Source organism: Aspergillus undulatus (assembly GCF_047715775.1).
Source record: "Aspergillus undulatus strain CBS 261.88 unplaced genomic scaffold BDV17scaffold_48, whole genome shotgun sequence".
Taxonomy (NCBI): domain Eukaryota; kingdom Fungi; phylum Ascomycota; class Eurotiomycetes; order Eurotiales; family Aspergillaceae; genus Aspergillus; species Aspergillus undulatus.
Window position 1 is genome coordinate 95923 of NW_027396652.1, and position 13534 is coordinate 109456.

Below are 13534 nucleotides of genomic sequence, written 5' to 3' on the forward strand. Positions count from 1 at the left end.
CGGCCTCTTCCCCACCGTCGAAAACTCTTATGACAACATCACCACGAGCACACGCTGAGCCAGAAACGACATGCTCCCGACCACCTAACATGGACGACATTCCATGGGACCAGGTGAAAGCCGGAGAACTCGAGAGCCTGCGCGTCGTGCTCTTCTCGAGTTCGACGTCGCGCAGAACTCGAGCGCTCAGTGAAATCGGTATTGCCCGCCCCTCATCCGCGACTGCAGCCCAATTCTGACCGCGTGCTTGGTTCCTCGTCTGAATAGGGTCCGATCTACCGGAAAATGCCCGTCAACCTCTCCTAGGACTTCTTTTACAGACTATCCCGCGATACATTGACCGTCCGTCTCGCCGGGCTGCCCAACAGTGTCTCCGTTCTCTCCTCAAGGCGCCCATCCCGACCGACGATCTCAAATACTTGGTATCGGAATTGCAGACGGAGGCTTCGAAATTCAGCCGGGATGCAGGATCGGCCTTGGTTGTCCTCGAATGGTGCTCAATCTTACTGCAGATTCTCAAGAGCAACACCGAAACCTCGCTTTCCCTCGTGCTGGATATCATTACGCTAGATGCACGCGCTCTGGAGACATGTCTGGCCGCCCATCCCAAACCAGGAGTGAGCAAGGCTGCTCTGACAGTGACAAGGCGTGCTCTGCGCTCAGTGTTCTCCGATAGCTGGGGTGACGATGCTATCAAGCAATCCGTTCAGCGTTTGACTAGCAATACGACCAGCGGACAGAAGAATGCGCCGTTCATTGGCGTCATCTCAGGGGTTTGCGCCCGCTTACCCAGCAAGAAAGTTGTCCTTGAGGAGGAGAAAAAGCCCATCATTGCATACTATGTCAAGGAACTGGTTGGATCTAAGGCTGCGCCGCCCGCACACATTGCCAATGGCATGTCCGACTTCTTCGAGTCGTTTGTCGCCGAGGCGGATCTAACAACAGAGATTCTCCCTCCCCTTGAAAAGGCAATTCTGCGGTCCCCAGAAGTTGTTTTCAGCGGGCTGGTGCCGTCGCTTTTCTCAAACCTCCCGGGAGACATTGACCTTTCTGAAGTACTGCATTCTCGGCTCCTGAAGCATCTGCTCTCTAGCATGAAATCAAACAACCCTGCAATTCGCCAAGGTGCTCTGCAATCGTTCGAGACGTCAATTTCCAAGTCCAAGACTGAAAGCCTGCTATCCAAGGTTGTTGGTGAGGTTATCGGTCCGTTGAAGACACAGAAGATCACAAGTCCTGAGCAACGTGCCATCTACGCTCAAGCTTTGTTGGCAGTGTCTCCTACTTCTGATATATCTAAGGATGTTGTGCAAGGATTTGTGCCCGTCTTCAACCGCGAATCCAACGAGGCTGCTCTCGAACAAGAAATCAAGGCATTCTCTAAACACCTTGCACATCTCATCCAAGCGAAGGTGAAGATTAGCGACGACGCTGTCAATGCGATCGTTAAAGGATCGTCTGACAAAAAAGTTCCGTTCCGAAAACTATGGCAGCTCAATATCGGGCAAGCAATATGGCAAGCCGAACCTACAACCTTATCTAGCCCTGAAATCGAGCCATTCGTGACGAAATTCCTGGCAAAATTGAAGGACATCTTCAAAGAAGTCTCATCAAACCCATTGCCATCGGCCCAGAATGGAGCTCTTTTCACGGCCTACGTTTACCTTGCGCTCTCCGGACGTTTATCTGTGCTCGAGGGTGCCGACAAGGCAGCCTGGGAAGATGTAGTCGGCCACTCTATGGTGCTTCAGCCCAAGCCTTCTTTCCTTTTAAACCCCAAGGCTTACTCTAAGCTAGCCTCACAAGCGGAGGTACAATGGGCCGTCAGAACCCTGGCTGCTGTTGCTTCTACGGCGAAGTTTGAAAGTGCCGACGCACAAGCCAAGGTTGCGTGGGGCGAGGCGTTCATTTACGCCATCACAGGTCCCGGAGTACACTCCGGTTTCCGCAGTGAATCTGCTCGTGCTTTGTCTAGCGTGCATGAGAAGAACATTGCCGGTGTTGGACGGATTATTACCGACGCCCTTTGGTCTTGGATTCTTGCTTTCCGGTCAGGCGAAAAGGAGTCCGCTCCTGTCTCCGCAGGCTCTGAGAGCCAAGAGTTTCTTCACTTGGTAGCAAAGGCGATCTGCCCTGCGCCCTCCAGTTCAGAGCCGTTGGACCAGACTGGTACCGACATAAAGGAACAGCTTGTTAATCTTCTGCTCCTTGCTCGTCCTGAACTGATCGCAAATGTGTCTTGGATTGGTGTCTGTCTCAGGACCGGCACTGATCCCGGTGAGCTCGTTCGCCAGCTTCCAGATGGCTGCTTGAAACAATTGATTGGGGTGCAGGATGATCCCGTTCAGTCTAGAGTACCGCAGGTTGATGCCGCCATATGGGCTGCAGCTGGAGATTTGGCCTTCGTGGCACCTGATGTCATGGTACCCCAGCTCGTCAACCAGATAAAGGAGGATTTGAATGCCTCGCGTGCATCTCAGATCACTCCCACCGATGCTGGTATTGCCAGGACACCCGAAGGTACCATGTTCGTAGACGTGCTCAACACCAAGTCAAGACAAACATTCGACAAGAACACCAAAGACTACGATATCCTCAAGTGGGAGGAGGAAATGCGGGCGCACTTGGCTCAAAAGAAGGGCGAGAAACCGAAGAAGCTCACTGCAGACGAGCAGGCCAAGGTCAAAGCTCAGCTTGCAAAGGAAGCAAAGATCCGCGAAGATGTATTGCGGGAGGTGCAGAGAATCGAGCGCGGCTGCGGGATCATCCAAGGCCTCGCTGCTGGGCCTGCTATTGACGCGGATGGCTGGATCAACCCCGCGATCTCTTCCCTGCTGGCCCTCTTCAAAGCTGGAGCAGGCTTGTTTTCAGGCGACGTCGTTTCAAAAGCGTACATCAAGATCGCAGACAAGCTGTCGTCGCGCCTTGGCCCTCTACGACCATTTGTGGGTGTTGCTACCCTTAGGGCCATCGGCAAGGGCGCTTTACCGGCTGAGATGGAAGTAGAACCTTTAGGGAGTAAGTTTGGCTAATTCAAATTCGATACCTGCGCTAACATGATTGTAGAGCTGGTAACGAGAATCCTTTACCGCCTGCGTTTTGCATCCGAACAGCGTCCTCTTGACAACTCCTCTTTGGCCTATGCTCTGCCCCTACTCTTCACAATCCTCAGCAAGAACGGCATTGATGAGGAGAAGGGTGACGAGGAGGGCGAACAGGTTCTGCTTGCGCTTGAGATCTTGTCCTTCCACTCTGGCTCACGTTAGTCATTTCCTTGTCAAATGGTGAACCATATTCTAACTTGACATTTAGTCACCGATAACCGTCTTCCGCGAGTGGAAGTTCTCGACCAGCTGATCGCGTCGATGCAGAAGTATACTCAGCATTACAAATTAATTAAAGACACCTTGTTCGATGTCAGCAGGTGCATTGCACCGAACATCAGTGAGGCCGAGCTGGATGTACTTCTTAAGGGCACCATCGTCCCAGAATCGTCAGTGCGATCGTCGGTTTTGCAAGCCATTGACGCAGAAATTGACCTTACTGACATGGACTTCTCCGAACACATCTGGCTCGGATGTCATGATCATGTTGAAGAGAACGCTGAGGTTGCCGAGAGCATCTGGGAGGAGAATGCTCTTGAAGTTGATGAGAACGCATACGGCAAGCTCATTCCCTACCTCGACTCCAAAGACTCGAATCTCCGAGGAGCTGCGGCTCGTGCATTGGCCCACGCAATCCAGTCTAATTTGTCAGTATTTGGAGACATCATCTCTCAACTCAAGTCGAAGTATGAGTTTGAAATCCGACCCAAGGAGCCCGAGAAGGACAAATACGGGATGCCCAAGAAAGTCGACACAACAGACGTTTGGGAGTCACGGAGCGGTATTGCACTTGCCTTTAAGGCCATGCAAAGCCTATTTGAGGGAGACCAAATTGTTTCATTCCTCCAATTCTTGATCGAGAGAGGGCCTCTCATTGACCGGAGCGGTGTCGTGAGGGCTCAGATGGCCGATAGTGGTAAAGCCGTAATCGCGGCGCACGGTCAGGAGAAGGTAGAAGAATTGATGAAGCTTCTCCAGACGACTCTAGAGACTTCAGACAAGGGAAGTGAGACATCTGATCTCCTCAACGAGGCGGTCGTGGTTCTTTATGGATCTTTAGCCCGACACCTTAAGTCGGATGATCCTCGTTTGCAAACAGTCATCAAGAGGCTCCTCGCCACTCTTCCTACACCGTCTGAATCCGTTCAATCTGCTGTTTCCGAGTGTCTTCCACCTTTGATTCGCCTTGCCGGTCGCGAGAGCGGACAGTACGCCCAACAGATGCTCGATGAACTGCTGCAGACGAAGAGCTACGCCACCCAGCGTGGAGCTGCTTATGGGTTAGCTGGTATTGTCAAAGGGCGGGGAGTTTACACCCTGCGTGAGTTCCGGGTTATGGCCCATCTTCAGGATGCTGCCGAGAACAAGAAAGAATCACACAAGAGACAGGGTGCTCTTCTGGCATATGAGTTGTTTGCGACAATCCTTGGCCGAACTTTTGAACCGTACGTTATCCAGGTCGTCCCGCAACTCCTGGCTAGTTTTGGAGACCCGAGCCCAGATGTCCGCGATGCTTGTCTTTACACAGCTAGGGCTTGTTTCTCAAACCTCAGTTCGTACGGTGTGAAGCAAATCCTCCCTACCCTCCTCGACGGTCTCGATGATACCCAGTGGCGTAGTCAAAAGGGGGCTTGTGACCTGCTCGGAGCCATGGCCTACCTTGACCCGCAACAGCTCTCTGTCAGCCTGCCTGAGATCATTCCCCCCCTTACCGTTGTGTTGAACGACACCCACAAGGAGGTGCGTAATGCTGCCAACCGCAGTCTTCAGCGGTTCGGTGAAGTCATCAGCAACCCTGAAGTGAAATCATTGGTTGGTGTCCTTCTCAAGGCTCTGAGCGATCCCACCAAGTTTACCGATGAGGCCCTTGACTCCCTTATCAAGGTCTCCTTTGTCCACTACCTGGACGCTCCTTCTCTGGCCCTTGTTGTTCGCATCCTTGAGCGTGGTCTTGGCGACAGATCGGCGACGAAGCGAAAGTCGGCCCAGATCATCGGCAGCTTGGCTCACCTTACGGAGCGTAAAGACCTAATTACACACCTGCCTATCATCATTTCTGGTCTTAACTTGGCTATTGTCGACCCGGTACCTACGACTCGTGCTACTGCTTCCAAGGCCCTTGGTTCGCTCATCGAGAAGCTCGGCGAAGATGCTCTTCCCGACCTTATCCCCAACCTCATGTCCACGCTCAAGTCAGACTCTGGAGCTGGCGACCGGTTGGGATCTGCTCAAGCTCTATCGGAGGTTCTGGCAGGATTGGGCACAACCAGACTCGAGGAAACTCTGCCCACCATTCTGCAGAACGTCAGCAGCTCCAAGGCCACTATTCGTGAAGGCTTCATGACCCTCTTCATCTTTTTGCCTGCCTGCTTCGGAAACAGCTTCGCACCTTATCTCAGCAAGATCATTCCGCCTATTTTGGCTGGTCTGGCTGATGATGTCGATTCAATCCGTGAGACTTCGCTCCGCGCAGGTCGCTTGCTGGTCAAGAACTTCTCTTCCAAGGCCATCGATCTCCTTCTTCCTGAACTTGAGCGTGGTCTTGCGGACGACAGCTACCGCATCAGGCTCAGTTCCGTCGAGCTGGTTGGAGATCTGCTCTTCAGCATCACAGGTATCACCGCCAAGACCGAAGCCGAAGAAGAGGAAGAAGAAGCTGCCCAGGCTGGACAGTCGCTGCTCGAAGTTCTTGGAGAAGAGAGGAGAGACAGAGTTCTGTCTTCACTGTTCATTTGCCGCTGCGATACCTCTGGTCTTGTCAAGACCGCAGCCATGGGTGTTTGGAAGTCGCTTGTTGCCTCTCCCAGAACCCTCAAGGAAATGGTTCCTACTTTGTCACAGCTCATCATCCGACGCCTTGGATCTTCCAACATGGAGCAAAAGGTCATTGCCAGCAACGCTCTTGGAGATCTTATCAAGAAGGCTGGAGAGTCTGTTCTCGCCACTTTGTTGCCTTCTCTCGAGGATGGCTTGCAAACCTCGCCGGATGTGGACGTCAAGCAAGGTATCTGTATCGCCCTCAAGGAAATCATCACATCTTCTTCCCCCGATGCTCTTGAGGATTACGAGAAGATTCTCATTTCCACAGTCCGGGTGGCATTGGTCGATCACGATGAAGACGTCCGGGAAGCGGCCGCTGAAGCCTTTGACTCCCTGCAGCAAATCTTGGGCAAGAGGGCTGTGGACCAGGTCCTGCCTCATCTTCTGCTCTTGCTGAGAAACGACGAAGATGCGGAGCAAGCATTGTCGGCATTGTTGACTCTGCTCACGGAACAAACGCGCGCCAACATCATCCTACCCAACCTCATTCCGACTCTACTCACTTCTCCCGTCTCCACCTTCAATGCCAAGGCTCTGGCATCCCTCGCAGAGGTCGCCGGCTCTGCAATGGCCCGCCGCCTGCCTACTATTCTGAATACACTCATGGACAATATCATCTCGTGCAAGGATGACGAGCAGCGAGAAGAGCTTGAGAGCGCCTTTAACACCATCTTGGTCTCCGTGGATGAGTTCGACGGCCTGAACGTTATGATGAGCGTTATGCTCGCCCTGATCAAGCACGATGATGAGCGACGTCGTAAACGTGCAGCTGACCACCTCAAGAAGTTCTTCGCCGATGCGGATATCGACTTCTCTAGATACTACCAGGATCTCATTCGCGTCTTGTTGATCTCCTTCGATGATTCTGACAAGGAGGTTGTCAAGGCTGCCTGGGCCGCCCTCAGTGGACTAACTTCTCACCTGCGTAAGGAGGAAATGGAAGTTCTGGCTGTTTCGACTAGGCAGATCCTCAGAGGCGTCGGAGTTCCCGGTGCCGACCTTCCCGGATTCAGCTTGCCGAAGGGTATCACTGCCATTCTGCCCATCTTCCTGCAGGGTCTTCTCAACGGCAGTGTCGACCAGCGTACTCAGGCTGCTCTCGCGATTGGAGACCTCATCGACCGTACGGCTGCCGATTCATTGAAGCCGTTTGTCACTCAAATTACTGGTCCGCTCATTCGTGTCGTGTCCGAGCGCTCAGTGGATCTCAAATGTAAGCATCTTGTCCATCTGATTTTCTCTGCCTGAAGCTAATTATTCCAGGTGCTATTTTCTTCACGCTTAACAAGCTTCTGCAAAAGATTCCTCTGGCCGTCAAGCCCTTCCTGCCGCAGCTCCAGAGAACATTTGCTCGTGGTCTGGCTGACCAGACTAGTGAAACGTTGCGCAACAGGGCCGCCAAGGGTCTTGGAATTTTGATCACTCTGACTCCCCGAGTTGATCCACTAATTGCAGAACTTATCACGGGTACCAAGACCGCTGATGTTGGCGTGCGGAATGCTATGATGAAGGCCCTACAGGAGGTCGTTGGCAAGGCTGGCGCGAATATGAGCGAGGCTTCGAAGAACTCCCTCCTTGCTTTGATTGACGACGACGCCAGCGATCAGACCGATGCTGTGGCCATCACGAATGCCAAGCTGCTCGGAGCACTGGTCAAGGTTCTTCCCTCAGCTACCGCTGGCCCGCTGATCAAGTATGTTCGGAGCCCATCCCATTTCATGCGACCGCGACTAATCAGCGATCTAGGAGCCACGTTCTCACGGCAAACTTCTCGCATGCATCCATTCTGGGGCTCAATGCTCTACTTGTTGACTCTCCATCTTCCTTGACGGAGCAATATGCGGCGGAGACCCAGAGCCTGATTTGCCAGGGTGTCACGCACAAGGATGTAAGTAACGTCTACGATATTATCTACCAAAGATCCACACTAACAAAAAAACAGCCCTTCATCTCCGACAACAGTGTACTCGCTGCTGGAAAGTACTTGCTACTGGAGGAGCAACACAGCTTCGAAAGCAACAAGGCTATCTTCGAGGCGTTGGCACCCTGCATCCAGCCAGGCACACCATCCGACACTCGACGACTGGCGCTGGTAGTGATCCGAACAGTCGGTCGCCTTCACCCAGAGCTAGCACGACCTCACCTCGCCCTCCTTGCACCACCAATTTTTGCCGGTGTCCGAGATGTGGTTATCCCTGTCAAACTGGCAGCCGAAGCAGCGTTCTTGTCTATATTCTCCGTTGTAGACTCGGACTCTGCAGTCTTCGACAAGTATATGGCTGGACCTGGCTCAGAGCTGCCACCCGGGCCCAAGCGGAGCATGTCGGATTACTTCAAGCGAGTTGCGCTCCGTCTCGCGACACAGACCCGTGAACGTAGAGAGGCTGAAGGCGGACAGGGCGGTCTGGGTCTTTCCAACGACGAGGTGGATGATGAGAAGGAGCTGTGGAGTATTGGAAAGGTTGAGTTCGAGGAGGGTGGATTTGGCGACGAGTGATGATTTTTCTCAAGCCTACGATTGTATGAGTTATAGATAGAGTATACCCTTGTGTTCCGGGGAATCTATTCAAAATTCAAAGTCGTTTATTTTCTTATCTTGTCGATAAGCTGATAAAACCGATAACCCGATAAGTGTTCACGTGACTCGGTAGAGGTTCGGGTAGCAAGCCGAGTGACGACTCCAGGATCGAACAATGTGGCAATGCAAAGAACTTTCAATGAGAAGAATGGGATTCCATAATTCAAGGATATTGAAAGTCACCCCAAATCATCGTTCCCAGAGTCACCCAGATAGTGACGCGCCAACGACTCATGATGACTCGTGAAGTCAAGGCGGGACTAGCGTGGGGTATGAGCCCTAGGGTGGAGGCCCTCGCTTAGAACACAGTGGCTTAGCTAATCACCCGCCCCGATCTCAAACTCCTCACTTTGGGAATTCAAACCGTTGTCGAGTGCATCGAACATCATCCGCCAACGACCGTCGATACGCCGACTTCAAGATGTGAGTCCATCTCCCGACACCGATACCTTGAAGCTACGGAGGAAATACTGTTTCCTGATGGGCGTTATCATTATGATTTGCCCACCGTGGGCCGTCCCAGCTGGAACCGACGTTGCTTGATTGTGTTCATCCCCTGGTGGCAGGATAGAGATTTCTTTCGAGACCTCATGCTGACTGCGTGTTTTTCCCGCACAACAGGGTCAACCTTCGCACCCAGAAGCGCCTCGCCGCCTCCGTGGTGGGCTGCGGCAAGCGCAAGATTTGGCTCGACCCCAATGAGATGAGCGAAATCTCCAACGCCAACTCCCGCCAGACCGTCCGCAAGCTCGTCAAGGATGGCCTCATCATCCGCAAGCCCGTGACCATGCACTCCCGTTCTCGTGCCCGTGAGCTCAACCTCGCCCGCCGCATCGGTCGCCACCGCGGTCTGGGTAAGCGCAAGGGTACCAAGGAGGCCCGTCAGCCCAGCTCCCTCCTCTGGATGCGCCGCATGCGTGTTCTCCGTCGTCTCCTGGTCCGCTACCGTGCCGCTGGCAAGATCGACAAGCACCTCTACCACGAGCTCTACCATCTCTCCAAGGGTAACACCTTCAAGCACAAGCGTGCCCTGATCGAACACGTGAGTAGCGTCACTTGAATATGGCGGCTGGTTATATCTTTATCTACATATATGGGTCGACCGTCAAGTATGGAATTCGAGCTGACTGGTTTCCGACTACAGATCCAAAAGGCCAAGGCTGAGAGGCACCGTGAGCGTGTCCTCAAGGAGGAGATGGACGCTAAGCGTGCCAAGAACAAGGCTCTCCGTGAGCGACGACAGGAGCGTCTCGAGGCCAAGCGCAACGCTCTCGTCGGCGAGGAGCAGGAGTAAATGCATTGATTTATTTTCCTTCGTTGACGGAAGTTGGCGGCGCGGCGGTTTGAACAAGGGAATCGATCAGCCCAAGAGATATCATTTCAGGTCGACCACTTCGCATGTTTTCACATTCCTGGTTCGACTCGGTGGGATTGATTCATCCGGGATACCCTGGGACAAGGTTGGGGAACAGGGAAAAGGACTCTTTTCGTACTTCTCTTGTGGAAAAGAGAAGGGATATGGAAACGAGAAAAAAGGAATGAAAAAATATGAACAAGGATTTCTTCAACCAAATCAATGGCATGGCGCTTTGTGTGTGATATGAGAACTTGGATTTGATTGCATTCTACTGTCTTCTTCTGCCCGCCAACCGCCGCTTAAAATATAATGTCGTAACGTTCAAGCACTGGTAGATCTAGTTTCTGAGGCAATTCCCACCCCGTCCTTCGTAGTTCGTACACGCTCATTAGACTGGACTGCACTACGTATGCCTGATGCCCGGGGAAAGCATTGACGACACCCTCACATTCATCGACCACATCCAAGCTCAACGCAGGTAACCATTCCCTTGACGAACACCGCAACTAACCCCCCAAATCAGTAGCAAAACCACCTACGTATACAGTGAACAACGGATTCCTTCCATGCAGCGGTAACCACGCTCATTCAAGCTGCGGTCACCGGCCTGCCTTGCCTCTGACTATATAAACCCCGTCCTCGCCCGCCGTCCTCCCTCGTCTCCTCATCCTCTCTCATCTCTCGAGTGGTCGGGTCGTCGTGGTTATATATTTCCCTACTTCGCGGCTCGGATTGCGCAAAACGTTTATATATTTATGCAATGTTTATACTATACCATCCAAGTACAGTCTATTTATCACTATGTCCTTGATATTAAAATATATATAACTCCTTCGGCAGTCTTCCAGTCCCACTTCCCCCTACAGACAGGAACATCCCATCCGGCGCCCAGGCGACACCGGGCCCCTTGAGTATCGCCGACTGCTACTTCACAATTATCCAGCAAGCCCTTACGTACCTCGACGAACGCCGCTTGGACCAGAAATACCCCTGTTGCCTCAGCGGAGGTAAACGTGAGAGTCTATGTTGATGAAGAGCGCAGATTCCACGAGGATTGTGACACATGCTTTGTGCCTCCTCAATGGCGACAATGAAGAAGGCGAAGAAACGAACGCGTCTGCTTCTACGAGGAAATTCGTCGCTCGGATGCATGGCGAATTCTCCGTATCGGCATCGGCGAATGCAAGACCCCTTTGCCCTGCTGAACGACTTCTATATATTACCCAACCCCCGTTGTCGTTGACCTATATACGACATAAGAACCAGATGCATAGTATATGCAACATTAATCCGAGCACGCCGCGAACATGACTTCCAGCCCGCTGTCGAATGAACTACCGAGCAAAGGCCACGGGCGTCCCATAGTGTTATTGGGTCTTGCTGACCAGTTCAGTCGCAACAGATACCTCCGAGTCTTTGTTGAGGTCGAGGCTGACAGTGAAAACGTTAAATAACCATGACATGCAAAAGACACATAATTCTATCCTCAAAGTTCTGTTAAACCGGACTCCTATGATAGCTATCCTGTTGCTTTATCAACCGAGGATTTATATGACCCAGTCCCAAACATAGACACATTTAACTTCCTCCGCAAGAGCACAAAGCTCTTAGACTTTGGAGTGTACAATGCAGTACGATCCCTAAAAATGGCCCAACGTGCAAGCCTATACCTGCATGACTTTGATTCAGACGGCCATATTCGGCTTGGGCGCGTTCCTACTGGCCCTATAGTTGGAATATCTGCCCATGGAAAGATTTGCATGCCTATATACAGAGGGTATTATATCTTGTATGGTTCCAAGTATACAGATATACGCTGCTGGTTATTGTAGATACCCAATAAGACAAAAAAGCACAAATCTAAAGCCCTATTTTACAATCACCGTTTCTTGATTGGATTAGCCGCTGGCTATCCAGAAGATCTTGCTATTGACGAGCCTAAACATCTCGCCCCTACAACTACCGGCCTAATCAGGAAACTGCTGCAGAACTCGCGGTCGAAATCACCACAAATCCCACCACCAACCCCACCGAGTACACCGACGAGCCGACAATCGTCAAATCCTTACCCGGGGTTGTCGTCCACGGAACTCGGTGTCTCCCGAGATCTAAAGAGACAGCGAGTGATATATATATATATATATACCGTATACCGTAAACTTGACTGGGCGAGATTGCACGAGGTATGAATTAAGCCCAAACATTCTACAAGATAATGCTACCCTATCTGACGAGTAATATCTAAGGTGCAGAAGGCACATGTGTCCAGAAAGGTACCTAATATGACGGGATCCAGCGTTGTACATGCGGTATCTATGTTCTCGCGAAGGAAGTCGGCATTTCCGACTCTCCTACAGTACTTCGACGCGGCCACGACAGGAAGGATGCGGAATTCGAGATCAATGTGAAAAGACAAGACGCAATCGAGTTTCTGGAGAGTGCAGGCCCAGGTTGTTGCGCAAATCATCGAGTTGGTGGATGGCACTAATGTCTATGGCGGACTCGAAGTCGGCCGTTCCATCGGTTCAATTGTTGGAGTTCTGGACCTATTTGGAAAAGGAGAGCTCGACACCAAGAAGCCGTCTGTTCGGATCCTCTGTCCTGTATTTTCACTGGCATTGGCTTGTGGGTAGATAACCTTCGATATCGCCGACGTTGCCAGACCGCGATTGGCGTTCCACTGCATAGTTGACCCCATACCCTAGCTGCCCTTTTGATGCAAGTTCTCCGACCATCCGCATGAATTTCAATGGGCTGTCTTCCCGAATCAGTGCAACCCCGGCTACGCTATCGAATGGTCACACGTCACACGACCGCACGCTCTGGGTACGGACATACCCGCGGAAGCCCTAAGCTGGTTAACCAAGACCAGACGAAGGCGTACCGAAACTTCTGCGCCATGCAGTTAAGGTCCGAGACGACAATCCGCATGGTCTAGTTCTATAGTGATGTATTCTTTCTCCGGCAGCCTGACGATCCCGATGTTGCGAGATAGGGTTCCATTATGTCAAGGCCATTGGAAATGATACAACTTATGGCATTCCTGTTCGTAGAGTCTTCCAGACTCGCATTACATTTATCTAATACCATGCCTTTGAGGTATCTCTCTCTATCTTAGTCTTACAATCAGATTTTGCGGAGGATTTCCGTGCTGCATTTACTAAGATTAGAAACTCGTGGCCTCCCTTTGGTTGTTATTACGTGCAGTTTCGACGCCTTAACGACTAATGAAGACATATTCAAGTGGTTATTTGCTAAGATAGTGACACGGATTAAGACTAAAATTTCAATATTTAATTAGTTATCTCGTTCATTTACAGTCATAGCTGTGAGCCATATCCTCGACATTCTTAGTGGTATAAACCAGCACGAAGACGACCAAAGCTGCTGCTTATTATGTCGAGAAATATAAACGCATTGGAGCACTGCAGCAGTAAAGAAGAAACAAGGCGAGATCCAACGCGAATACAGCACGCGAAGCCGTAACTCGATTCCTTTCTTACGCGGACCCTGTAAAGTAAGTACATTGCCTACTTCTACTCTATCTGAGATGAACTGTACTAATTTCTTTGTCCTTATGCCCAGTCTACCTTGACGCTGCATTCAAGGATGGGTTGAACCACCTCATCGAGCATACAATAACCTCTGCGGTAAAGATGGATCCTGCCGACTTCA

General features: G+C 51.6%; 2 protein-coding genes across 2 annotated transcripts; both read left to right on the top strand.

The window, feature by feature from the left end:
• Window positions 1-72: 72 nt before the first annotated feature.
• BDV17DRAFT_270864 (putative translational activator) lies at window positions 73-8490 on the top strand. The gene is made up of 7 exons (XM_073758721.1): window positions 73-198; window positions 268-3018; window positions 3067-3261; window positions 3313-7137; window positions 7188-7617; window positions 7671-7812; window positions 7867-8490. The coding sequence occupies exons 1-7, from the start codon at window positions 90-92 to the stop codon at window positions 8419-8421; spliced, it is 8007 nt and encodes a 2668-aa protein (XP_073612745.1). The 5' UTR covers window positions 73-89; the 3' UTR covers window positions 8422-8490.
• A 209-nt stretch (window positions 8491-8699) lies between these two features.
• Window positions 8700-10462, top strand: BDV17DRAFT_270867 (60S ribosomal protein eL19). The gene is made up of 3 exons (XM_073758722.1): window positions 8700-8925; window positions 9124-9544; window positions 9647-10462. Coding segments are annotated over exons 1-3 (573 nt in total). The 5' UTR covers window positions 8700-8923; the 3' UTR covers window positions 9797-10462.
• The last annotated feature ends 3072 nt before the right edge of the window (window positions 10463-13534 follow it).

Coding starts and splice junctions, on each gene's coding strand:
- BDV17DRAFT_270864 (XM_073758721.1), top strand. CDS start 90: ATGGACGACATTCCATGGGACCAGGTGAAAGCCGGAGAACTCGAGAGC. Junction 3,019..3,066: donor GGAAGTAGAACCTTTAGGGA/GTAAGTTTGGCT, acceptor ACATGATTGTAG/AGCTGGTAACGAGAATCCTT. Junction 3,262..3,312: donor GTCCTTCCACTCTGGCTCAC/GTTAGTCATTTC, acceptor CTTGACATTTAG/TCACCGATAACCGTCTTCCG.
- BDV17DRAFT_270867 (XM_073758722.1), top strand. Junction 9,545..9,646: donor AGCGTGCCCTGATCGAACAC/GTGAGTAGCGTC, acceptor TTCCGACTACAG/ATCCAAAAGGCCAAGGCTGA.